A 27,242-nucleotide genomic window follows, 5' to 3' on the forward strand; every position below is an offset into this window, starting at 1 on the left:
TGTCTACATACCCTACATTCCTCATCTCACATATACTGTATTCTATACCATCTACTGCATCTTGCCGATGCCGTTCGGCCATCGCTCATCCATCTTATTCATCCCTTTACATTTGTTTGTATAAGGTAGTCATGGTGAATTTGTTAGATTATTTGTTAGATATTACTGCACTGTTGGAACTAGACGCCCAAGCATTTCGCTACACTCGCATTAACATCTGCTAACCATGTGTATGTGACCAATAACATCTGATTTGATTTGAAATGCAAACCAATAGTGGACAAAATGTTCAGAGAACATCCCCAGAATGCAGTGCCATCAGGTAGATGCAGGACAACATTTCTTCTCTCAAGCCAGATTTTGAACCAGCAGAAAGATTGCTGTTATTTAATCTACACACCACCACTCTACCGACTGAGCTATTGAAGGGTAGCTCTGTGTGTAGAGTCAGCAGTAGGCTATTGTCTGTGCTGCCTATGCATTGGCAGATACAGGTACTCCGTTCCTATGGTTTAAAAAGTCGGTCAACCAAAAAAACTACTTCTCTGTTTGAAAGTGGCATTGATTGATCCTAGTGCCAAAATTGACTACAAAGTGTAAATAATAGAATTTTGTTCATAAAGTGAGTTTTTTTCCAAACCTCAGATTTTCTAGATTTAAGGAAAACAATTATGTTCCTAAATCATTGGATATTTGATGGTGTTGGCTTTTGATTTCAGCCATGCCTAATCATGTCCACTTGCCCACTATCACGTGATGGTAGCGCCTTGGGAGAATTGTCACGCGCGCAGAAAATAGCTGTGCTGAGTGATCTCTATCCAAGCGTAGCAGCAGAATCAACCTGCAGCCTTCCCATTAACAGACAGCAGGAAATGACGTGGAAATAGCCATTCGCACGCATCACCTCGAACTTGTTTACGGGACAAAACAATACATAGACAGAAGGAGACTTGGTGTTTATAAAAAGGGCTTGGGGTTTTTCCAACTCAAGCATCCTCATGTTCGTCAGCTAACGTAAGCGTCGCAAACACAACTGGCATCAAAGACACTGGTGCTCTTAGAAAGCAGGACATTCTCAGAGCTTTTGGGATTCTTGATCAATCACATTCGCGTTGTCCAGCCGCCTCACGCGGTTGCTAAGCCATTCGTCATGCGTATGGTGGCTGTTTGGGATATGTAGTAAAGAGGAACACACAACGGTGACGAACATAACAAACCCACTTCAAGCTCTTGTTGCTTCTAGCATTTCTCAATCGGGACGTGGAAAAGCAAGACGAAATTAGTTCAGCCCCCCTGTAACACACAAGTAACAGTGGACAAACTAACAGTGGACAATAAGGAGCCAAATTAGCCAGAAAACAACCCCACCCCGCACCCCTGAAAAGACCTTGGGAGAGTCGGCCAAAAGCAAGAGAACAGGGTTTCCTCCTTCGTAGCAGCAACCTAAGGATCTGTGTTTTCCCACCTACAGTCCTCTGCTCTACCAACTGAGCTATCCGAGAGGTTTGTGAGTGGCTGTCCAGAATGTTTGTGAGTGGCTGTCCAGAATTCAAACCAGCAGTGGACAATAGGGGGCCAAACTCGCTGGACAACCCCCCCACCTACCCAGAATGCAATCGGAGAGGGAGGCTGAGAAAGTTACCCTGGCTGATCCCTAGATAAACAAACCAAGATGACAGCCTGGGACCACCACTGCTTTCTGTAAGGCAATACTCCCCTAGAGCCTGGGATGGCCTGGGACGGCCTGGGATGGACTGGGATAGGTCGGACACTCTCTAGTTCATTCCCTCGCTCTCTGCTCCTCTCGTCTCAACTCTCTGGCCCCGGGGTAGACCAGGGATATATGAGATGGAGACGATACATAAACACAAGTGTGGGGGATTATAGACATATAGACACACACACACACACACACACACACACACACACACACACACACACACACACACACACACACACACACACACACACACACACACACACACACACACACACACACAGGCATACAAATGCGAATACACACACATATGCAGGCATACAAATGCGAACACACACACATATGCAGGCATACAAATGCGAACACACACACATATGCAGGCATACAAATGCGTACACGCACACATATGCAGGCATACAAATGCGAACACACACACATGCAGGCATACAAATGTGAACACACAGGTACAGAAGCATATACAGAACTTATAGTAACACACACATGCTCCCGTCACCAATTTCATCGCCCTCTTCCCAAATGTATAGAGAACTCAAGTCTTTGTTTTCCCCATAGGCTGAACAGTTTGGCATAGGGCATCAGACCATGGCATCCTATGCCATCATTCTCCAGGAAGTCACCAGAGGAATGCCTGAAATGGAATAGCTGCCATTTTAAAGATTTAACAAGGACAAACAGGTGGTTAAACACACACACACACTCGGGCTTCCATTCCCATGCCATCACTGAGCGCAGGAGATAATTGACTTATTGTTGCATTGTAGTCTGTGCCATCCGTCAAGCTGTCCTCTGATTGGTCAATGGGATTATGCGGCCAATCCGGACATCATATCTAGCTTCTAAGGCTATTTCTCTCTGTTTGTCCCTGTTGTGGCCCCAAACTGTCTTAATATTTATTTTCCGTATCATTTCTGTTTTTAGTGGATTATGTTTATCATTACTACCATTACTTTTTGTTTTGTTTACATAGCTACATGTTTAGTTAGGCGTCCGACTGATTTGTGCCCATGTTATTGTTTTGAAATGACGACCTCAGCCCGTCTCTACAGGACACTTCACTGACAGAAACCCCTTGTCTTGATCTCCTGAACTGGGTGGTATTTATTAGGGTACACCGTGGCAAAATGTTTTGTAACGGAAAGGCAAAACGAGCATTTCTTTTTGGACAAGTTCAGGCAGTTCCTCCCTGTTTCAGTCCTTTTCCCCTCAGTTTGGTGCCCAATGAACACAACCCAGGTTTTGTTGTGAAAGAGAAAGAACAGAACACACACAAGTGTTATCGACTTTCTCTTCCAACTCATATTTTGGAGGGAACGTTTACATATTTGTCTCTACAAAACAAACTTTTCATTCTGGAGACAGGCGAGACATGGCGTTTGATTCCGCCAAATCTCAACACTTATGAAAGAATGAGAAAAAAGCTAATCCCAAAAGTTATAATAAATCACTTTGATATAAATATTTACATATATATATATAAACATATATTGAAGATATACACTGAGTGTACAAAACATTAGGAACACCTGCTCTTTCCATGACATTGACTGACCAGGTAAATCCAGGATAAAGCTATGATCCCTTATTGATGTCACTTGTTAAATCCACTTCAATCAGTCTAGATGAAGGGGAGGAGACAGGCTAAAGAAGGATTTTTAAGCCTTGAGACAATTGACACATACATTGTGTCTGTGTGCCGTTCAGAGGGTGAATGGACAAGACAAAAGATTTAGGTGCCTTTTGAATGGGGTATGGTAGTAGGTGCCAGGCACACCAGTTTGTGTCAAGAACTGCAATGCTGTGTGATTCCTGTGTGTATCACGGAAATCCAGCCAACTTAACACAACTGTGGGAAGCATTGGAGTCTACATGGGCCAGCAACCCTGTGAATCGCTTTCGACACCTTGTAGAGTCCATGCCCCGACAAATTGAGGCTGTTCTGAGGGAAAAAGGGGGTGCAACTCAATATTAGGAAGGTGTCCCGAATGTTTTGGACACTCAGTGTATGCTTTTGGTAACCGATGATAACGTCCCTTAGTGTAGTCTAGTCTGCATAGATACATGTGCAGTATTGGCTTGACTATGCCACTCTGTTCAGCTTAGCTAGGAAGTGTTGCTGTGTACGAGACTGTGTATTCAGCTGTCTTGTCTGTTTGGTTTAGTCTTTTAGTAGCTTGTCAAACTCCCTCCAGTTCCCTCTGATGGTGTCTGCGACAGATCCCCAGGCTCTTGTCCCTGTCTGGATCTGCTGTTGGACAATATTGTCCAATCGTGTGTGTGTGTGGGCGTCAGGAGAATGCCAGTCCTGTAATAGCGATGGGTATTAATACTGGGGAGTCTGGGTGCTCCTGCCCTGCCCCTCCACACACCTGCCCAGTCTGCCAGGCAAGCCAACTAGACACACACACAGGCCCAGTCTGCCAGGCAGGCCCAGACCTCCCTGGCAGTTTGAATATGTCCCAACAGGACCCTGTGGTGTCTGAATACGACCCAAACTGGTCTAGAGGGATATAATCAGTAGAAAGAGGGGGTTGGTGTGTGCGTGTGTCTGTCTGTGTCTGTGCGTGTGTTTGAGCCGTGGTGGTTGGTTTGAATCCAACATGAATTAGGATGGATTTTTATAGTTCTACTGCTTGGAAAGACAATTCTTTCCTTTTCACATTGTTCGTTTCAACTTGGCTTAAGAAACGATCTGGCAGTACGGCAACTGCAACAAAACCATGTGCTAATCAACAAAGAATTAAAAGTGTCTCGATCAGTACACATTAGCTTCCCTCAAGTGTTCTAGCTTGGATTATTTCATAAAACAAACAGTTTACAAGTTTACAATTTACAAGTGTTCCAACAAATGTTTGCCTTGCAGAGCGCGTGGGGGCGGTCAGTATGTAAATTGTTTTGACATTTTAATTGTTTGAAAAACTGCATGGAATAATACAAACAGAATACAATTTTAGCATTTTTGGCTCCTCCACCGTTGTTCGCCATAAAATGGTTGCTACCTTGCATGTCGTTTGATTGCCCACCCGCAGCTCTATAGTCTGTGTGTGTATGGGTGTGTGCATGCCAGTGAGTGTGCATGTCTGTATGTGTGCATGTGTGCATGCTAGTGAGTGTGTGTGTCTGTGTGTGTCTGTGTGTGTGTGTGTGTGCTGTATTTTATGGGTCCAGGGGACTTCAAGGGTAATGTAATAACACAATCATCTCCCCAATGGCCCAAGTCTGCCTCTCTTTGCTGCTCCACAGCTGCTCCTGTGTGTGTATTGACTGAAAGAGACGGGGAGAGAAAGGCGCGGGGGAGGTAGAGAAGGGGGGGAGAGAGAAAGAGAAAGGGGGAGAGAGAGGAGGAGAGAGGGGGGGAGAGAGATAAGGGGGGGAGAGTGAAGGGGAGAGAGAGGGGAGGAGAGAGAGAGAAAGGGGGAGAGTTGAAGAAAGAGAGATACAGAGAGAGGGAGAGAAGAGAGAGAAGAGTTGTAGAGAGGTAGACAATGTGCCAGTACTGTATAACGCCGTCTCTCAGTGACTCACTCCCTCACCAGGACATGGCCTGTGTCGCTCAGCAGGTCTCTGGTAGAGGGCTGCATGGTCCAGTGTTCTCAGTCAGGAATAGCCCTGCTGTTATGCAGAAACCTCCATTTCAATTGCCTTTATAGGGCACATGTGCTGACTTATATTCATAACACACACACGCACACGCACACACACACACATCCTCCTAGCCCCAGAGGCTAACGCTATTTATAAGCCGCCCCGTTGGCACATATGGGCTCTGACGACCTGCGGTTTTGAAGTTGTTACGCATATTTCTCCTTTTCCCCTCTCTGTTTGGTATGGAAGAAAGTGCATGTTTATGTTTTGTACATTCCATTGTTTAGTTTTCCGATAGGCACACAGTGTCTGGGAGGTCTGGGCTGGCTGGTGTGAAGAAGTGTATGTGTGTGTGTGTGTTTGTGTGTTTGCGCCTGGAGTGTTCACTAGCTCTCCTAAACAGGTCCCGTACCGTAGGAGTGAAGCGTAAATACTTCAGCAGTGTCTTTGATGTTCCCGCATCACATGCATACTGCATTAGAAAAGCCATGGCTGAAGTCCACTTAAGACGTTATTACACTGCTCCAGGAGCAGTGATGCAAGTTTCTTCTTATGTAACAAAGAGCTGAGGCATTTATGTAAGCCTGCGTCAGGTGTCCGGCTTGCTTCGTCATTTGTAAGTTACAGAGCCTTGTCGTAAGGCTGTCGGAAGTGTGAGATCTGCCGTACCTCATTTTGAAAGTACACATTCAGTATAGGCGATGTATGACAGGAGGCAAGGAGAGCAGTAAGTTATAGCCTAATGACATTGGGTTGTCAGGACAGCGATAGAATGACCCCTCCAGACAGAGACAGACAGTGAGGATGATGAGGTGCTTCTCTGTACTCCACCAGACGTGGTGTTGGTGCAGCTCACCATTAGACTGTCCATCTACCTAATAGAATAACATTTAATAACACCCAAGTCTTTTAAGCCAATAAGACACCATTGATTTGGATTGTGGGGGCGGTCACTGCATGACCTGTCTGTCTCATAGAGCCATTCAGAGTTTTAATGGCCCAGTGGAGATATACTCATCGTTAACAGCACACGCACACACACACGCACACACGTGTCAGTCTTGGCAATAACTCTCTCATTTGTCCTTGTCCCCCTCCAACGTCTCCGTGTCTCCATGAGCGCTATGTTCATTCTGTCCCCATCGTTCTTTCTCCAACTTCCAACTCTGTTCTCTGCTTCCCAGTATGTGTGTGTGGTTTAGACACCATTCCCTTTATAAAGCCACTTGTTTTTTTTCTGTGACACCCGCAGGTGGACAAGGGTGTGTAGACATTGTGCCATGTGTCAACCCCCGTGTGTTTCTCCCTTCCTGCAGGTGGACAAAGTGTGTGGTCGGTCAGCCAAGGAGCCCCGCACCAGCGTCCACCCTGACCCCGCCCCAGAGGTCACGACCTCCACGGTGACATCATCGACCGTCCCTCCCTCCGACCCCCCCTCCATCCCCCCACCAGAACAGCTGATGGGACAACTTGCCCACCTGAGGAGGTAAGGCCGGGCCAGACAGCTGGGACAAAAGTTCTGTTCAGATCCGAAACACCTGGGAAATCAGATTCTTTCTTCGACATCAGATTTGCAACTTTTCGGTTTCCATTATCCTCGTGTGAGTCACATTCTCACTGCATGTTAAATAGGCAGAATAACCTATTGGTTTTCTGTCAAATACTTGACATGCACTTGATTTAACCCAGTGTGCTGGGATGGCGGAGCTGTGCACGTTAAATCAAGCACATCTAATGTTTTTGAAAGGAAAACGATAGGTACTTGATCTAAGTCTGGTGACAGATGAACATCATGTGACCGTCATAAATAAACGTAAAAAAATGTACATCATGTGATAGCCAAGGGAATTATGGACTTTGAGATTCTTGGCTCGATCTTAAATGACAATTTATTCATCTATACAGTACATATAGTATAGTGATTCTGCCACACACACACAGACATACTGTGTGTTACACACTCCTCTCACACGGTCCGATTCCCCCTCTACCTCGTCCTTTGAGGCACCCGGTGCCCACAGCAGCTGGCAGGGCAGTGCCCACAGGGAGGGGGGAAGATTAATACTGACAGACCGCTTCCTGTTTACCCAGACTACCATAGCCCCAGCTCAGATCAGCTGCCCACCTCAGTGCTATCACATAGGCACACACAGACACACAGTCACACAGTCACATATTAGGCATTAAGGCACACTCACTCACTCACTCACTCACTCACTCACTCACTCACTCACTCACTCACTCACTCACTCACTCACTCACTCACTCACTCACTCACTCACTCACTCACTCACTCACTCACTCACTCACTGACACAGACACCCAGGTATTGTCACAACCGTCGTCAGGGAAATGACCGGACCAAGGTGCAGCGTGGTACATTTCTTTTTATTTATGAATGTCACCAACAAAAACAACAAAAACGAACGTGAAGCTGACTAGGGCTATACAGGCCACTAACACAGACAACTACCCACAACTAAGGTGGAAAAACAGGCTGCCTAAGTATGATTCCCAATCAGAGACAACGATAGACAGCTGTCCCTGATTGAGAACCATACCCAGCCAAAACATAGAAACAGAAAACATAGAAATAAAGAAACTAGAATGCCCACCCTAGTCACACCCTGGCCTAACCAAAATAGAGAATAAAAGCCTCTCTATGGCCAGGGCGTGACAGGTATTGTGGTGCCAGTCTAGCTGACGGTCTTGCCCTGGCGCTGCCACCCTGCTCAATGCCAACAGTATCCAGCACCCAGCCCTCTGCCAGCCTACCCACAGCCCAGTGGGCAGTATCCTCATCACACACAGCAGTTTACAATGGCAGAGGCACAAGGCCAGTAGCCACTGGAGGGAATGGAAAGGAATATGATATAGTGGAATAACAAGGAAAATGGAATTTGACATAAATATATTGTAGTTTAATTGTATTATGATAACACAGAATGGAGTAGAGAGGAGTGGACACTCATTTTATGACTTATACTTTGTTTCCAGTTAAGTTTAATATATTTGTTTGTCGAATGGGATAGTTCCCTTGGTTGAAAATTAAAGGACATTTTCATTTCAGACAACAATCTAATTTCCAGACAACAATCTAATTTCCAGACAACAATCTGATTTCCAGACAACAATCTAATTTCCAGACAACAATCTAATTTCACAGACAACAATCTAATTTACAGACAACAATCTAATTTACAGACAACAATCTGATTTCAAGACAACAATCTGATTTCAAGACAACAATCTGATTTCAAGACAACAATCTAATTTCCAGACAGTAATCTAATTTCCAGACAGTAATCTAATTTCCAGACAACAATCTAATTTCCAGACAACAATCTAATTTCCAGACAACAATCTAATTTCCAGACAACAATCTAATTTCCAGACAACAATCTAATTTCCAGACAACAATCTGATTTCAAGACAACAATCTAATTTCCAGACAACAATCTAATTTACAGACAATAATCTGATTTCCAGACAACAATCTAATTTCCAGACAACAATCTAATTTCCAGACAACAATCTAATTTCCAGACAACAATCTGATTTCAAGACAACAATCTAATTTCAAGACAACAATCTGATTTCAAGACAACAATCTAATTTCCAGACAGTAATCTAATTTCCAGACAACAATCTAATTTCCAGACAACAATCTAATTTCCAGACAGTAATCTAATTTCCAGACAACAATCTAATTTCCAGACAACAATCTAATTTCCAGACAACAATCTAATTTCCAGACAGCAATCTAATTTCCAGACAGCAATCTAATTTCCAGACAATCTGATTTCCAGACAATCTGATTTCCAGACAACAATCTAATTTCCAGACAGTAATCTAATTTCCAGACAACAATCTAATTTCCAGACAGTAATCTAATTTCCAGACAACAATCTAATTTCCAGACAGTAATCTAATTTCCAGACAACAATCTAATTTCCAGACAGTAATCTAATTTCCAGACAACTATCGAATTTCCAGACAACAATCAAATTTCCAGACAACAATATCAATTTACTTTGTGAAAAAGGGGTAGTACACACATACAGTTGTGTTGTATTCTCAAATTTGAATTGAATTGCTCACTCTTATGACTTTCAATAGCTGTTTTAACACTGTCACGTGGGACAACAAATGAGTGTCTCAACCTACTGTGCGGGGTGTGTGGGAGGGGTGTGTGTGGGGTGTGTTTGGTGGGGTTTTTGGGGTGTTTCCCACCCTGACCTCTGACCTCTGCATGTGCATGACTCACCCTTATCCAGGGTCGTAAACTGACTATGTCTTCCTCTCCCTCCCCTCCTTGTTTTGTCTTGCCCTCATTTTGTCCCTCCCCCCGTTTTCTTTGTTTTCTCTCCCTGCACCTTTCCTGCTTGTGTCATCCCCCCCCTCCCCCCCCGGGACTCCTTCCATCCTCAGTTCATTCCCCCTGAAACCCTCCAAGAACGATAAACCTAGAAGTCTGAAAAAGATCTCTAGGTAAGCATGACCAAACAACCCACCCACCCGGTGAATGACAACTACCTTTCTCTGTCTCTGCTTCTCAGTCTCACATATGTATGTCTGTCTTTGTCTTTGTCCGTGTGTCTTTCTGTCTGTGCCCTCTGTTTCTATCTCTCTTTCTCTCTCTCTCTCTCTCTCTCTCTCTCTCTCTCTCTCTGTCTCTGTCTCTCTCTCTCTCTCTCTCTCTCTCTCTCTCTCTCTCTCTCTCTCTCTCTCTCTCTCTCTCTCTCTCTCTCTCTCTCTCTCTGTGTGTGACAGCACTATGTTGTCATCAGTATTGGATCAGGCTATGATGTCTCTCAACATATGTGTGTGTGTCTGTCTGTCTATCTGGCTAGTGACAGGTGATTAATGATATGGTTTAACCCTTCATAATCCCCTCGTCATTCATTAGGATCCCATTCGCGGCCCACCCCTAACGGGGGGCTCTGATACTATCATCATGACAGCCCTGACTGATGGGGTCCTAACAGCATGTGACCTCACATGACCCCTCCTATTGGAGTTCCCCTGTCTCTTGGGTGGCCGTAACAGGTGCCTGATCAGAATTATTCTCTTGTTTGGCCACCAGTCACTACAGCATATATATTATTTTCAATGTGTTTAAAGATCTATGGGAACTATATTTCTTTAGGTTCGACAGTATTCCTTTAGGTTCTGTCTATGCACCTGTCATTCTATTAACACATTCATATCATGATTACATATCATATGTAGTTGGGTGGTAACCATAGACGTTACAGTATGCTGTGTTTCTTATAACATATAACGTACCCTGACTCTCACCCCTCTGTCCTCTGTCCTCTTTCCCACCTTTCTATCCATCCTTTCTCTATTCTGTCACTCTCCGTCCTTTCTGTTCTCTCCATCCTCTCTTCCCCTCTCAGGGAGTTTCTGAGCTACATCCAGCGATATAAGTCATTCTTTGCAGTGCTTCCAGAGATGCTGTGTGAGGGAGAGATGGTGGTGGACGACTTTACCTGCTGGAGCGGAGACGACGTGGTGGAGAGGTAAGACTGAAGAGAAGGAAAGAGGGATGGGGGATGAGAGAGGAGGATAAAGGAGTATAGGCGATGTGTGAGACGACGTGGTGGAGAGGGCTATCTGTTATCTGGAGAGATACGACTGGAGAAAAAAAAAAGGCTGGAGGGGGGGTGGGGGGGGGGGGGGGGGGTCGGGGGTTAGAGAGAGGGGGTCGAAGAGGTAAGACAGGGAAGATGACCACTCAGTGTTGTTTAGAAGCTCATACGCTGCCCTACTCTACTGGGTCTGCTGGTAGAGTGTGTGTTTGTGTGTGTGTTGTGTGTTGGTGTAATAAGCCTGTGTGTGGTATTATGAGGCTGTTGTTGATTAGCGAGGGAATGTGGAAGTCATAAGGAACATCTTTCCCTGTTGGACGAAGGATAGCACTGGCTTGTTTTTTGTCTGTCTGTCTCTGTCTGTCTGTCTGTCTGTCTGTCTGTCTGTCTGTCTGTCTGTCTGTCTGTCTCTGTCTCTCTGTCTCTCTCTGTCTCTCTCTGTCTCTCTCTGTCTCTCTCTGTCTCTCTCTGTCTCTCTCTGTCTCTCTCTCTCTCTCTCTCTCTCTCTCTCTCTCTCTCTCTCTCTCTCTCTCTCTCTCTCTCTCTCTCTCTCTCTCTCTCTCTCTCTCTCTCTCTCTCTCTCTCTCTCGTTCTTATTTATGAGCTGTTTGTTTGGTGCTGATCTTCCTCTACGTGGCTGTGTGGGATCCACTCATCACCTGGACATTAAACCACTGCCATGTGTGTCTTTGCACATGTGTATGCATTTGTGTGAGAGAGTGTACATACGTGTGTGTGTATGAGCAAACACTGATCTGTAACTTATTCCATCTCTGGAAGGGCTTCATAAGCGTTTCTAGAACGTTCTCTTCCCTATGCAATTATGACAACACTGGGGCCTGCGGTGGCCCCTGCCTGGCTTCAGTTACCATGGTACACACACACACACACACACACACACATACACACACACACACACATACACACACACACACACACACACACACACACACACACACACACACACACACACACACACACACACACACACACACACACACACACACACACACACACACACACACACACACACACAGACAGACAACCCTGGCCATCCATCTGATAGTGTTTGTCCTTGCTATGCTATTGTTTTAGTTTGGCCTCGTCGTCCATACTGCATGTCTCTTAGTCTGTCCCATGGGGATTGTGGGAGTAGAGGGCACTGTGCTTCTGATGAAAGGAACTCTTATTTTTTGTCTCTACTCTCCCCTTCTCCACTCTCCCCTTTTCTCTCTTTTTTTCTTCTCTGGCACTGAGAGAGACCAAAAGAGAGACAGAGAGAGAGAGAGAATGACAAAGAGAGGGAGGGAGAGAGAGAGGCAGAGAGACAGAGAGAGAGAGAGAGACAGAGAAAAGAGGCCCAGTTCCTGACTTTATGCACTTAAAAATGTATCATTGGCTCTTAGAGAGACCACACATTCATCATGTCAAGCATTCTGACACAGCATGTCTCTCAGTGAAAACAACCCTGGTGTTCTCTGTTACCACGAACATATGAGAGGAGAAGAGAGGGGTAGAGAGGAGAAGAGAGGGGTAGGGAGGAGGAGAAGAGAGAGGTGGAGAGGAGGCACATAGAGTGCTGGAACACAACACCAGGCTAAACAAATGAAATCATCCCTCAGCTTTGAGAAGACATGGTTCATCTGACACTTTGAGAAGACATGGTTCATCTGACACTTTGAGAAGATATGGTTCATCTGACACTTTGAGAAGACATGGTTCATCTGACACTTTGAGAAGACATGGTTCATCTGACACTTTGAGAAGACATGGTTCATCTGACACTTTGAGAAGACATGGTTCATCTGACACTTTGAGAAGATATGGTTCATCTGACACTTTGAGAAGACATGGTTCATCTGACACTTTGAGAAGACATGGTTCATCCGACACTTTGAGAAGACATGGTTCATCTGACACTTTGAGAAGACATGGTTCATCTGACACTTTGAGAAGACATGGTTCATCTGACACTTTTCAAGGCCAGCGGCACTCTTCAGCAGTCTGTGTGTGTGTCGGTATGTGTGTGCATGCGTGTGTGTTTGTGAGAAAGAGAGTAACAGAGAGAAAAGAATGAGAGTCTTTGTGAGATTACAGACGTATCCTTTGGTTCAGTGAGCCACTATATTTATTGAAAAATGTGTGAAATTGAGTCGGCACGGCTCACCCCATGGTGCACTGTTATCCAACATCTTCTAAGTCAGCAACCTCTCGTGTGTGTGTGTGTGTGTGTGTGTGTGTGTGTGTGTGTGTGTGTGTGTGTGTGTGTGTGTGTGTGTGTGTGTGTGTGTGTGTGTGTGTGTGTGTGTGTGTGTGTGTGTGTGTGTGTGTGAGAGAGCAACAGGACAGGGCATGAAAGGGGGTTGCACTGTGCCCCTCTCTCGCCCCTGTGCCCCTCTCTCACCCCTGTGCCCCTCTCTCGCCCCTGTGCCCCTCTCTCACCCCTGTGCCCCTCTCTCGCCCCTGTGCCCCTCTCTCGCCCCTGTGCCCCTCTCTCACCCCTGTGCCCCTCTCTCGCCCCTGTGCCCGTCTCTCGCCCCTGTGCCCCTGGTCGGGGTAGGTAGCAGTGTGGAGGAGAGAGGGACCGGGGGGGCAGGGAGGCCTTGGCAGGATAAAGGCCCATTGTTGGGAGAGCGGAGTGAGGCACAGCCCTACAGTGGGGACCCCCAAACCCTGAAGGGTAGAAACAAAGACCCTCCTATGAGGCTGTATGGGAAATACTGGAGCCCTGAGGCAATGTACTCACTGTAGACCTGTTAGCCTGCATCTACCCTGCCTGGGAATGTCCTAGCCTACCCTGACAAAAAAGAGAGGAGAGGATAGGAGAGGAGAGGAGAGGCGAAGGGAGGAAGGGAGGAGGAAAATATATGAGAGAGGAGAGGATAGGAAGAGAGGTGAGGGAAGAGGAGAGGAGCGAAGTAGAGGAGGGGAGAAGAGGAGTCCAGATTTGAGAAAAGAGGCCAGGATGGTGTTACATGTCCAAAACAAATGGCACCGAATCCCAGTAGAGTTATAACTCCTGCTATGTGGAGCTACAGTAAAAATGCTTCCCCATTCTATATTCTGGAGAATGGTGTTGCAGTAGGAATGGTGTTGCAGTAGGAATGGTGTTGCAGTAGGAATGGTGTTGCAGTAGGAATGGTGTTGCAGTAGGAATGGTGCTTCAGTAGGAATGGTGCTTCAGTAGGAATGGTGTTGCAGTAGGAATGGTGTTGCAGTAGGAATGATGTTGCAGTAGGAATGGTGTTGCAGTAGGAATGGTGCTTCAGTAGGAATGGTGCTTCAGTAGGAATGGTGTTGCAGTAGGAATGGTGTTGCAGTAGGAATGGTGTTGCAGTAGGAATGGTGTTGCAGTAGGAATGGTGTTGCAGTAGGAATGATGTTGCAGTAGGAATGGTGTTGCAGTAGGAATGGTGCTTCAGTAGGAATGGTGTTGCAGTAGGAATGGTGCTGCAGTAGGAATGGTGCTGCAGTAGGAAAGGTGCTGCAGTAGGAATGGTGCTGCAGTAGGAATGGTGCTGCAGTAGGAAAGGTGCTGAAATTGGAATGGTGCTGCAGTAGGAATGGTGCTGCAGTAGGAAAGGTGCTGCAATTGGAATGGTGCTGCAGTAGGAATGCTGCTGCAATTGGAAAGGTGCTGCAATTGGAATGGTGCTGCAGTAGGAATGGTGCTGCAGTAGGAATGGTGCTGCAGTAGGAATGGTGTTGCAGTAGGAAAGGTACACTGTCCTAGTAGAGTTGTATTTCCTGGAGAGGGGCGGGTCTCACAGAGGATCTGTGGGTATGGTGCATTCCCAGAAAGCAGCAGGAAAATAACACACACTGTCCCATATCACTCTATACTCTCCAAATGCAGTACAACAGCTGGGACACCTATTCATTCACATACATACAGTATTTGTTTGTGTGTGTGTGTGTGTGTGTGTGTGTGTGTGTGCGTGGGCGTGGGTGCGTGCGTGTGCGTGAGTGTGCATATGTGTGTGATAATGTCCCAATGGACTAATAAAATGACATAGATGTGAATGTTTCACACCACACTCCAGAAAGGGAGAATGTACAAAGCAGATAGACTCCAAATAGATTGTACAGATGTAGGATCTTAATTTGCAGGACATGTAATATTTGTAGTGCATTCTGAGGTTTAAAAAGGCTTCTGATGTTTGTAATTTCCAGTTATAAAACGAAAAATATATTAACTCCTACAAAAATGGCCATTAATTATAATCCGCATAATAATTCACATTTCCAGTTGCTGCAGGATTATTTTCATGCTGTAGCAAACTGGCTCAAATGAAGATCCTACATCTGTACACATACATTTTATTCTTATCACTAGTATCATGACATTGTTCATCCTCATCGTCATTATTATCATCAACAACACCAACATGTACTTACTGTTTGAAGAATGTATTTCCACATTTTTTAATAAAAAAAAAAAATGTGTCATGTTCAACACCAGCACTTTCACTCAGGATAACAAGGGTTGTCAGTCCGACCACTCTCTCTGTCATCCAGAAATCCAAACACAGCATCTGGCATGGTCTGTCTGAGTTAGTTTGAGTACACTATCTTTTTTTCTACTTTCTTGTTGTATACTTTATGAGAGCGAGAGAGAGAGAGAGACATTCTTCTCCAAGCCATGTTCTCCAAGAGAGGGTATTTGTGCGTGCGTGTGTGTGTATGTGTATTTGTGTGTGTGGTACAGTAAGGCCAGCGAGAGGTGAGATATCTCAGAGCTGATTCCTAAACCATGTGGAGGAGGACAATGCATCTGTAGTGCTTCTGAATGCCTCACATAACTGGAAGGTTATGGCACTCTGTTTGTTTATCATCCTCACATCTGGAATCCTGATGTCAGAATCGCGGGGCAGAGAGGGCTGCACTCTGTACTGGGTGAAGGCGTCACCCCTTTCTCCTTCCCACTGGGCACAGACGTCAATTGGTTCCATTGAAAACAACATTGATTTAACACACACACACACACACACACACACACACACACACACACACACACACACACACACACACACACACACACACACACAGTAACAGATAGACCTATGTATCACACTCACAGTAACAGATAGGCCTACATATACTGTAAACCCAAACAGCTGTTTCACCAACAGTGCCTTCACATCACTCAACATGTGGGTTCGACCTGTAGAGGAGAGCACTGCAGCCTGGCTTGCTTTGTGGTGACGGAGAGAGAGAGAAAGAGAGAGACAGTTGTTTAGGGTGGGAGAAAGAGAAGGAGAGAGAAAGAGAGAGGTTGAGAGAGCGAGACGGGGAGAGGGAGAGAGAGGTTGAGAGGGAGAGCGAGAGGTTGAAAGGGAGAGAGAGAGAGACAGGGAGAGGGAGAGAGAGGTTGAAAGGGAGAGAGAGAGGTTGAAAGGGAGAGAGAGAGGTTGAAAGGGAGAGAGAGAGGTTGAAAGGGAGAGAGAGGTTGTAAGGGAGAGAGAGAGACAGGGAGAGGGAGAGAGAGGGAGAGAGAGGTTGAGAGGGAGAGATAGAGACGGGAAGAGGGAGAGAGAGGTTGAGAGGGTGAGAGAGGTTGAGAGAAAGAGGGAGAGAGAGAGACAGAGAGAGAGAGAGGGACATTGAGAGAGTGATAGAGAGAGAGTGGGGAGGGGGGGTTGTGGTGACGACTGAGGGACTGACAGTCAGATATATTAAGGGGGGGACCTCGCCAGAGTGTGTGTGGCTGAGGCTTGCGTCTTGGCAGTGAAATTCCCTTTCATACCAGCTCTGACCAGAAGCCTGTTCTGAGACGAACTACCATGTCTGTCTGTCTGTCCACCCAGAGACACAGTCAGGCTGTCTGCAGTGTGTGTGATTTTTGGGACTGCCCCATAGTGAACTCTCTCCTCGCCCCTTCTTTTGTTCCCCCTCCGTTATCCTCCTCCCTTATCCTCCCCCTGCTTTTAACCCCTCTCCTACTCTCCGTCTCCCCATATGTGGTTGTCTTACCTACCTTAGTTGAATGCACTTACTGTAAGTTACTCTGGATAAGAGTGTCTGCCAACAGTGACGTGTCCAGAGCGTTTTGAATGGGGCGGCCAAGGTGGAAGACAGACCCAGTTTAGGGGGACAATAACATTTTGAATCGTAATCAACGGTGGATTTTTCAATATAATTCTGATGGTTCAGAGTGTGAACTGCTTCAGCTTAGGTCTGGTACCAGGATTTTATATAAGGGTATTAGCATACAGAAGTAAATTCACGTGAAAGTGCCATCCAGAATGCGAATTGTACCGCGACGTTCGGAGGGGGGTCTCTATTTTATTTACGAGACCTCCTAGGCTTTTTATAGTAAAGACCTGTCATTTAACTGTACAAATGTTTGACTTTTCAATGTGTCATGAACCCAGGCGGTCACGTTTTCATTGGATTGTCCAAAGAATCACTTCAAAACGTAGGCTAAGTAGGTTCGCTGTGCATTGTGCCCCCACCATTTGAATGGAAAAGGGCATCTATTACAAACACCATCAGTGTCATGGCATTCAGCCAAGAAAGTGGCGTGTGTACATGGATGCCAAGGGAAGCCAGGCTTCCCCCAAAATTGTAACAGTTAAAAAAAGAAACAAACGTATAAAATGATTTCTCATTCGTGTCTATCAGTGTTTCAATCTGTTTCACCAGCAAACAGCGCCCCTCTGTCTTACTATCTGTAGCCCATGTATCTGATGCTGTCTGGCCAAAAAGAATAATGACATGTGGTAATATTTTTGGCCAGACAGCATCAGATACATGGACTCAACATACTAAGACAGAGGGGCGCTGTTTGCCTTGCTCGAATGCTTTCTCCCGTGAGATCTTGCTGTTGGTGTGTGTCTTGGTCAAAACTAACTTGGGGGGGGGGGCACTAGGGTAACCAATAACATTTCCCCCTGGACACGTCACTGTCTGCTAAATGACTATAATGTAAATGAAGTATCTTATACACAGTGGGATCAGTCATTGTCATGTTAATCGTCATGTAACTTGCGACACCAGTCAGTCTGTCATTCAGTGAGTCGATGAGACCATGCTCTCATTGTTTGGCAGAGCCCCACACACAGCCCCGTCTCAGACAAAAGTCTAGGACATACTCTCCCCCCGAACCCCTCCAACCCTCCACACTTCCTAGATCTCGCCCTCACCTTTCATCCTTGCGTCACCCCTCATCCCAACGTTGTCAACCTCATCCTAACGTAACACTTCTGCCTCTCCACCCCCTATCTCCGTTCCTCTCTCCTTCCAACCCCTCCTTCCATCCCACTTTCCTTTCCAGTTATCCTCAGAGCCAGCGGCCTATCCCTTTCCCATAACCCTTAGCTGTTGGCTAGGACCCCACCATGACCTACACTGCTCACTGACAACACTCTTTCTCAGTGTGTGTGTCAGCGGAGTGCACTGTCGTTGGCCGTGGGCGAAAGAGAGGAGAGACAATGGAATGTATGCACCGTGTGTGTGTGTGTGTGTGTGTGTGTGTGTGTGTGTGTGTGTGTGTGTGTGTGTGTGTGTGTGTGTGTGTGTGTGTGTGTGTGTGTGTGTGTGTGTGTGTGTGTGTGTGTGTGTTTATACACAGGACCTGTACATGTGTGTGGGGGGTGGTTTATGATGTTTTAATGATTGTGTAAGTGTGTGCATGTGTTATTGTAGGCTTGCAAACCATTTTTATATTACGTTTTTATGTTAAGTTTGTGCGGGTTCCCATAGTGTTTGTGTGTGTTTGTGGGTTCCCATAGTGTTTGTGTGTGTTTGTGGGTTCCCATAGTGTTTGTCAGTCTGTAAATTTGACTATGTGCAGTATGTCTGCATGATTTGTCTGAGCGTGTTGACTCTTGGTAATAAATTAATCTACAAGCTCGTATAATGTGATGACTTGTATCTCCCTATATAGAACCTGTATGGAGAATGTTGTAGCGTTCCGTTGAGCAGTATGCAAAGTTAGTTAGATGTGATCAGGAAATGTAATCAACAGTATTTAATGGACCGTCAATGATATATATTTTACTAGAACATTTTACATGGGATTGACATGCATTCACAATGTTTCACACTGTTCTCATTGGCAAGGCTTCAAACTAGTGAGGAGGGCTGGGAGGGAGTAACAGAGGGAGGGAGCGTGGAAGAGAGGCAGAGAGAGAGTCAGGGAGGGAGAGAGAGAGTCAGGGAGGGAGAGAGAGAGTCAGGGAGGGAGAGAGAGAGTCAGGGAGGGAGAGAGAGAGTCAGGGAGGGAGAGAGAGAGACAGGGAGGGAGAGAGAGACAGGGAGGGCAGAGAGAGAGAGAGATACAGGGAGGGAGAGAGAGAGAGACAGGGAGGGAGAGAGAGACAGGGAGAGAGAGAGAGACAGGGAGGGAGAGAGAGACAGGGAGGGAGAGAGAGACAGGGAGGGAGAGAGAGACAGGGAGGGAGAGAGAGACAGGGAGGGAGAGAGAGACAGGGAGGGAGAGAGAGACAGGGAGGGAGAGAGAGACAGGGAGGGAGAGAGAGACAGGGAGGGAAGGATGGAGGCAGGAAGAGATGGAGAGATGGGTAGAAGAAGAGAAAAGGGAGAGAGATGTAAGTAGGTGGGAGGGAGGGAAAGGGATCGAGAGAGGAATGAGAGAGATGAATGGATGGAGGGAGGAATAGAGGGCTGGATGGATGGAGGGGGTGATGGGGTGGCTCAGTAACAGTAGCTATAGAGGAAGGCTGTGTCTTTGGGGTTTCATTTCGTCTATGACGTGGTTTGAAGAGCCTCTCTTTGAGTCCAAGCACTCCAAGCTGCTAGCATGCCCAGGGTGCCAGCCAATGCCATTGTGTGTGTGTGTGTGTGTGCGTGCGTGCGAGCGTGAGTATTTGTGCACAAGCAGTGATTGTGTGTGTGCATGCGTGCATACGTGATTGTGTGTGTGACTGTGTGTGACTGTGTGACTGTGTGTGTGACTGTGTGTGACTGTGTGTGTGTGTGTCCATATGTGTGTGTGCACGCAGCTCACTCTGTACTCTCATCTTTGTCTCCCCAATACACGCTACTGGAGACTGGAGAGGGGACAAACCCCCAAATATGTCCCTCTGAATGTCCCTCTGAATGGGACACAAAAGGACAGTTGGAACCACAAGACTTCTCCATCATGTCCGTAAGGGGTAATCAACGAGGGGGCTATGTGTTCTATGGAAAATAATGAACCATGTGGAAGGTGTGTTCCCCGACGCGCTAGCGGAGTGGAACCGACCTTCCATGGATTTGCATTATTTTCCAGAGAACGCATACAGTAGAGCCCAGATTTCATTATCCCTTTCATACCATGGCTATAATTGAACACATTTGTGGGAGAAGATGGAAGGAGATGGATTTTGGACGACATTCTGCTAATGTTCTCATCGAAGGAACATCTGATCTCAATACAGTTCTGTTCCCAAAACTAGAATCTGTTACAAACAGAGGGGACTAAGTTTTCTAGACGTTAACCTGCCAAAGTAAAAAAAAATATGGCGTTGTTTAGAACGAGTGCAAAATTGAGTTATTGCACACGCCCACTTCACAGAGTAGATGTATTTCCCTTAGGGAAATATGCAAATATGTGCTAGAACGTGCCAATAGGATCTCGTTAGCTCGTGCTTGACTCTGCCCACCTTGCTTGTTCTGCCCACTATGACTCATTTGTTCCCATTTGAAACGACAGGCTGTGGTCTGTCTTGGTGTAGTTATTAAACATATTTGCTTTAGCTAACCAAACCATCAGTCCTAGCTTGTAATGCCAATAATGTTTTATAAGGAAATAATGCACGCTCTAGAATGCCCTTCAGGCCAATCAGAAACAAGTATTCAACAATGCTACTGTCACGATTGTCGTAATGTGGAAGAGAAGAGGACCAAGGCGCAGCGTGAAATGAATACATCTTCTTTATTATCAGACGAAGACGAAACGAAACGAACACTATACAAACTAATCAAAACAATAAACCGACGAACGTGAAGTTATACAAACAATAAGTGCAGACACTGGCAACTTACACATAGACAATCACCCACGAACTACCTAATGAATATGGCTGCCTAAATATGGTTCCCAATCAGAGACAACGATAGACAGCTGTCTCTAATTGAGAACCAATCTAGGCAACCATAGACCTACATACACCTAGACTGAACAAAACCCCAAAAACATACAAAACCCCTAGACAATACAAAACACATACATCCCCTATGTCACACCCTGACCTAACTAAAAATAATAAAGAAAACAAAGATAACTAAGGCCAGGGCGTGACAGTACCCCCCCCCCCCCAAAGGTGCGGACTCCGGCCGCAAAACCTGACACAGAAGGGGAGGGTCCGGGTGGGCCTTCTTACGGCGGCAGCTCGGGTGCGGGACGTGGACCCCACTCCACCATAGTCATTACCCGCTTTGGTAGCACCTCTGGAGTGGGAACCCTCGCAGCGGGTCCCGGACTGAAGACCATCGCAGAGAGCGCCACTGGACGGAGGGGTGCCTCTGGACTGAGGGGCAGCTCTGGACTGAGGGGCAGCTCCGGACTGAGGGGTAGCTCCGGACTGAAAGGCAGCTCCGGACTGAAAGGCAGCTCCGGACTGAAAGGCAGCTCCGGACTGAAAGGCAGCTCCGGACTGAAAGGCAGCTCCGGACTGAGGGGTAGCTCCGGACTGAGTGGTAGCTCATGACTGAAGGGCAGCTCATGACTGAAGGGCAGCTCATGACTGACTGGCGGCTCTGGCAGGTCATGGCTGACTGACGGCTCTGGCAGGTCATGGCTGACTGACGACTCTGGCAGGTCATGGCTGACTGACGACTCTTGCAGGTCATGGCTGACTGACGACTCTGGCAGGTCATGGCTGGCGGGCGGCTCTGGCAGCTCCTGACTTGCGGGGGGCCTTTGCAGCTCCTGACTGGCGGGCGTCTCTGGCAGCTCCTGACTGGCGGGCGGCTCTGGCAGCTCCTGACTGGCGGGCGGCTCTGGCAGCTCCTGACTGGCGGGCGGCTCTGGCAGCTCCTGACTGGCGGGCGGCTCCTGACTGGCGGGCGGCTCCTGACTGACGGACGGCTCTAATGGCTCGGGACAGACGGGCGGCTCTGACGGGCGGCTCAGACGGTGCTGGGCAGGCGGGCAGCTCAGATGGCGCTGGGCAGGCGGGCAGCTCAGATGGCGCTGGGCAGGCGGGCAGCTCAGATGGCGCTGGGCAGGCGGGCAGCTCAGATGGCGCTGGGCAGGCGGGCAGCTCAGATGGCGCTGGTCATGCGGGCAGCTCAGATGGCGTTGGGCAGACGGGCAGCTCAGACGGCGCTGGGCAGACGGGCAGCTCAGACGGCGCTGGGCAGACGGGCAGCGCAGGCGGCGTTGGGCAGACGGGCAGTGCAGGCGGCGCTGGGCAGACGGCCGACTCTGACCTGCTGAGGCACACAGTAGGCCTGGTGCGTGGTGCCGGAACTGGTGGTACCGGACTGGAGACACGCACCACTAGGCGAGTGCGAGGAGCAGGAACAGTGCACACTGGACTCTCAAGGCGCACTATAGGCCTGGTGCGTGGTATTGGCACTGGTGGTACTGGGCTGGGAACACTCACCACTGGGCGAGTGCGAGGGGCTGCCACAGGAGAGCTGGTGCGCTGAGCTGGCACAGGACGTGCAGGGCTAGGGAGGCGCACAGGAGGCCTGGTGCGTGGTGCTGGCATAGTCTTCACCAGACTGCTAGCACGCACCTCAGGACGAGTATGGAGAGCTGACTCAGGTGACATCAAATCCCGCACACGCTCCTTCAAACGGATGCGGTGCTTTATGCTCCGCACTAGCAAATCCCTCATTTCTCTCTCCTCTAATTTCCCCATTAATTCATCCACAGTCTCAGCTTCACTCCCCTTACTCACCTCCAATTCCACCTCGACTGGCTCTGGTTCCATCTTCGGCTCCTCACAGTAAGCACGGGGAGCTACACTCCCCGAGAGCCCCCCCAAGAAATGTTTGGGGTTGCCAGCCGCTCTGCCGTGCTAGCTCCTCATACCGGCGCCTCTCTGCTTTCGCTGCCTCCAGCTCTGCCTTGGGGCGGCGATATTCCCCTGGTTGTGCCCAGGGTCCTCCGCCGTCTAATATTTCCTCCCAATTCCAATAGTCCTGCGATCGCTGCTGCTGCCTTGTATCACGCTGCTTGGTCCGGTTTTGGTGGGTGATTCTGTCACGATCGTCGTAATGTGGAAGAGAAGAGGACCAAGGCGCAGCGTGAAATTAATACATCTTCTTTATTATCAGACGAAGACGAAACGAAACGAACACTATACAAACTAATCAAAACAATAAACCGACGAACGTGAAGCTATACAAACAATAAGTGCAGACACTGGCAACTTACACATAGACAATCACCCACGAACTACCTAATGAATATGGTTGCCTAAATATGGTTCCCAATCAGAGACAACGATAGACAGCTGTCTCTAATTGAGAACCAATCTAGGCAACCATAGACCTACATACACCTAGACTGAACAAAACCCCATAAACATACAAAACCCCTAGACAATACAAAACACATACATCCCCCATGTCACACCCTGACCTAACTAAAAATAATAAAGAAAACAAAGATAACTAAGGCCAGGGCGTGACAGCTACTGTATAATGTGTTATAACACACACACACACACACACACACACACACACACACACACACACACACACACACACACACACACACACACACACACACACACACACACACACACACACACACAAAGATGATAGTCAGCAAGGATGAAAGCCACTTTGCCTTGGATCAGTTTTATCTTTCAAAACAAGACATTGGAACTGTAGTTGTTCCAGTGAAATGAAGAGATGATTATAATACTTCTGATTATAATGATTATAATAAGTCTGAATCTTATCTAGTGTCAGAGTAGTGTGTGTGTGTGAGTGGTTCACTATAGCAAAGACAATAAAACAGGGACTTTAATAACTTACTGCTGATAAGCCATAGGAGGTTTTGTGGGTTGGGACAGACCGGAGTCAAATACAAGTACAAATACAAATATATGAGCTGGTGTGCTTGATTTAGTTTGACCGGTACATTGGAACCAATGAAATGTCCCTAAAGTGCAAATTCCAAGCTAAATCAAGCGCATCTCAAAGACGTTCAAGTATCGTATTTATTACGTATTTGACCAAGTTCTACTGGGGAATAGAGGGATTTGACATGACATTATACATTCGTGATTGCATACGTCATGGGGCTATAGGGCCAGGAGTTTTTCTGGGTCATAGCTCCCTATGTCTCGCCACGTATAGCTTGGCTCATTTCCATCGTCATGAACAATTTAGAAACCAAGACTCAGTGGTCTAGGCCCAGGGTTAGGCAGGTTGATCTGCTCAAACAGGCCCAGGCAGGGAAGCCCAACCCAGGCCTGAGATCTGGGGTGAGAGCGTTGGAGCTGGAGTTGAGCTCATCTTTTCCATAGAACACCATACATGAGCCACAATACATGATGATGTCACTTTTTTAGGACTATTTCATATGGCTCTTCTCTTCATTGGTTAGGCATGCTCCGTGAATCTATATGGTCTATGACTGTAATCGAACCAAATTATCAGGCCCCTATTGAGTGTGTGTACTTGTGTGTGGAAGCGGGTGGTGGTGTGTGTGTGTGTGGGTGCTTTCACTGCGTTGATGTGCTTGGCAGCAGGGAGGGAGCCAGCAGGAGTTTGTGTGTGTGTGTGTGTGCGTGCGTGTGTGTGTGTGTGTGACGGGGACGTGACTCTACCGGCATTCCGTAGCTCATACACACACCACCCCAAACTGGCCTGGAATCCTTGGAACGCTTTCCCTGTGGGTTCGGGTTACTGTACACACGCACGCACACACACACAGACACACACAGACACACACACAGTACTCCTTCCTATGTCCCTCACACGATAACAGTGGCCCGGTGAATAGTGGTCATCGAGTAGGGTAAGTCAGATATAACTTTATTGTAAAGGTGTGTGTGTGTGTGCCTTCTTATGCGCTTTTCCCTATGACGTGCCAGCCAGTAGCCCAGAAATAGTCTATAGCCATCTATAGGGCCATAATCCCGTGTCCACCCGGCTACACACACACTCGGTGTTTGGATCAAAGCAGAGGTTTGGGAGAGGATTTGCCCAGCCCTTAGAACTGCATTAGAGGGGGTTAGAGATGTAGAGCTGTAGTGAAGTCGTACGGACCAGGGTTGTATTCATTAGGTACGAAACAGAAGAAAACCGACTGCAACAGGGAGGGATCTACCTGAAGTTGTCCAATAAGAAATGCTTGCTTTCCTTTTCCGTCACTAAAACCTTTGCTGCGATTTCAAATGTGCACACTAATGAATACAACCCAGTCCTCTCATACCTGTGACTGTATTTTCCATGTCCCTGTGTGGATCACACATGGCCTCAGCTGTTATCTTTAGCCAGGGGTAAAGTTATCTAGCCTGAGTGCAAATCTGTTTCTGCTAAAACACTTAAACACGTTTGGCTTGACAATGGCAGCAAGGAGTTGGCAAGAGCACAGGCAAATCTGGCACCAGACTTTAGGCAATACCTGACTGTGGTACTACAGGACCAGAGTTACCTGCCCATGTCATGCTATACATGCAAAATAGCTCCCAGGTACAATGGTTAGTTGAAGTATTCAACTGATTGATTGACAGACAGACAGAGATAGTATAATATCCTCGTCTGATAAGGCCAGTCCAGGAGGACAGACAGCCTGTAAATTGGCTTTATAACAATAGTTTGCCCTTTAACAATGTACTGTCAATTGAGTATTTTGGCCAAGTGTACATTACACTCACACAAGTTCACATTATGTCTATATAAAGTGTTGTAACGATGTGCAAATTGCTCAATATAAAAAAAGGGGAAAATAAATCAACATAAATATGGGTTGTATTTACAATGGTGTTTGTTCTTCACTGGTTGCCCTTTTCTTGTGGCAACAGGTCACACATTTTGCTGCTGTGATGGCACACTGTGGTGTTTCACCCAATAGATATGGGAGTTTATCAAAATTGGATTTGTTTTCGAATTCTGTGTGGGTCTGTGTAATCTAAGGGAAATATGTGTCTCTAATATGGTCATACATTTGGCAGGAGGTTAGGAAGTGCAGCTCAGTTTCCACCTCATTTTGTGGGCAGTGTGCACATAGCCTGTCTCCTCTCTCTATAGCAAGGCTATGCTCACTGAGTCTGTACATAGTCAAAGTCATAGTCTTTCCTTAATTTTGTGTCAGTCACAGTGATCATTTAACATCTCTTTTCTGCATTTTGTTAATTAGCAGGTACCGGCCAAATTCTGCTACTGCATGCATTATTTGGTGTTTTACGAGTCTCAATTTGGTATTTGTCACATTTTGTGAATTCTTGGTTGGTGAGCGGACCTCAGACCTCACAACCATGAAGGGCAATGGGTTCTATAACTGATTCAAGTATTTTTAGCCAGATCCTAATTGGTATGTCGTATTTTATGTTCCTTTTGATGGCGTAGAATGCCTTTCTTGCCTTGTCTCTCAGATCGTTCACAGCTTTGTGGAAGTTAGGCCGAGGTATGTATAGTTTTGTGTGTGCTCTAGGACAACGGTGTCAAGATGGAATTTGTATTTGTGGTCCTGGCAACACCATTATTTCTGTCTTACTGAGATTTACTGTAAGGGCCCAGGTCTGACAGAATATGTTATGAAGATCTAGGTGCTGTAGGCCCTCCAGGCCCTCCAGGCCCTCCTTGGTTGGAGACAGAAGCACCAGATCATCAGCAAACAGTAGACATTTTACTTCAGATTCTAGTAGGGTGAGGCCGGGTGCTGCAGACTGTTCTAGTGCCCTCGCCAATTCGTTGATATATATGTTGAAGAGGGTGGGGCTCAAGCTGCATCCCTGTTTCACCCCACAGCCCTGTGGGAAGAAATGTGTGTGTTTTTTTTGCCAATTTTAACCGCACACTTGTTGTTTGTGTACATGGATTTTATGTTGTATGTTTTTTCCCCAACACCTCTTTCCATCAATTGGTATAGCAGACTGTTCTAGTGCCCTCTCCAAATTGAGTCAAAAGCTTTTTTGAAATCAACAAAGAAAGAGAAGATGTTGCCCTTGTTTGTTTTTTTTTGTTTGTCAATTAGGGTGTGCAGGGTGAATACGTGGTCTGTCGTACGGTAATTTGGTAAAAAGCAAATTTGACATTTGCTCAGTACATTGTTTTCACTGAGGAAATGTACGTGTCTGCTGTTAATGATAATGCAGAGGATTTCCCCAAGGTTGCTGTTGACGCATATCCCACGGTAGTTATTGGGGTCAAATTTGTCTCCACTTTTGTTGATTGGGGTGATCAGTCCTTGG

At 46.8% G+C, this 27,242-nt stretch overlaps 1 protein-coding gene across 1 annotated transcript in view; it reads left to right on the plus strand.

Annotated features, from left to right (window-relative positions):
• Positions 1-27,242, plus strand: part of LOC120056304 (glypican-3-like) — a 232,856-nt gene that overhangs the window by 83,067 nt on the left and 122,547 nt on the right. Inside the window, exons 5-7 of the mRNA XM_039004544.1 lie at positions 6,637-6,806; positions 9,752-9,811; positions 10,723-10,845. Coding sequence (XP_038860472.1) covers positions 6,637-6,806; positions 9,752-9,811; positions 10,723-10,845 — 353 coding nt within the window. The remainder of the gene's footprint in view (positions 1-6,636; positions 6,807-9,751; positions 9,812-10,722; positions 10,846-27,242) is intronic.

Source organism: Salvelinus namaycush, chromosome 11 (assembly GCF_016432855.1).
Source record: "Salvelinus namaycush isolate Seneca chromosome 11, SaNama_1.0, whole genome shotgun sequence".
In the NCBI taxonomy this organism is placed as follows: Eukaryota; Metazoa; Chordata; class Actinopteri; order Salmoniformes; family Salmonidae; genus Salvelinus; species Salvelinus namaycush.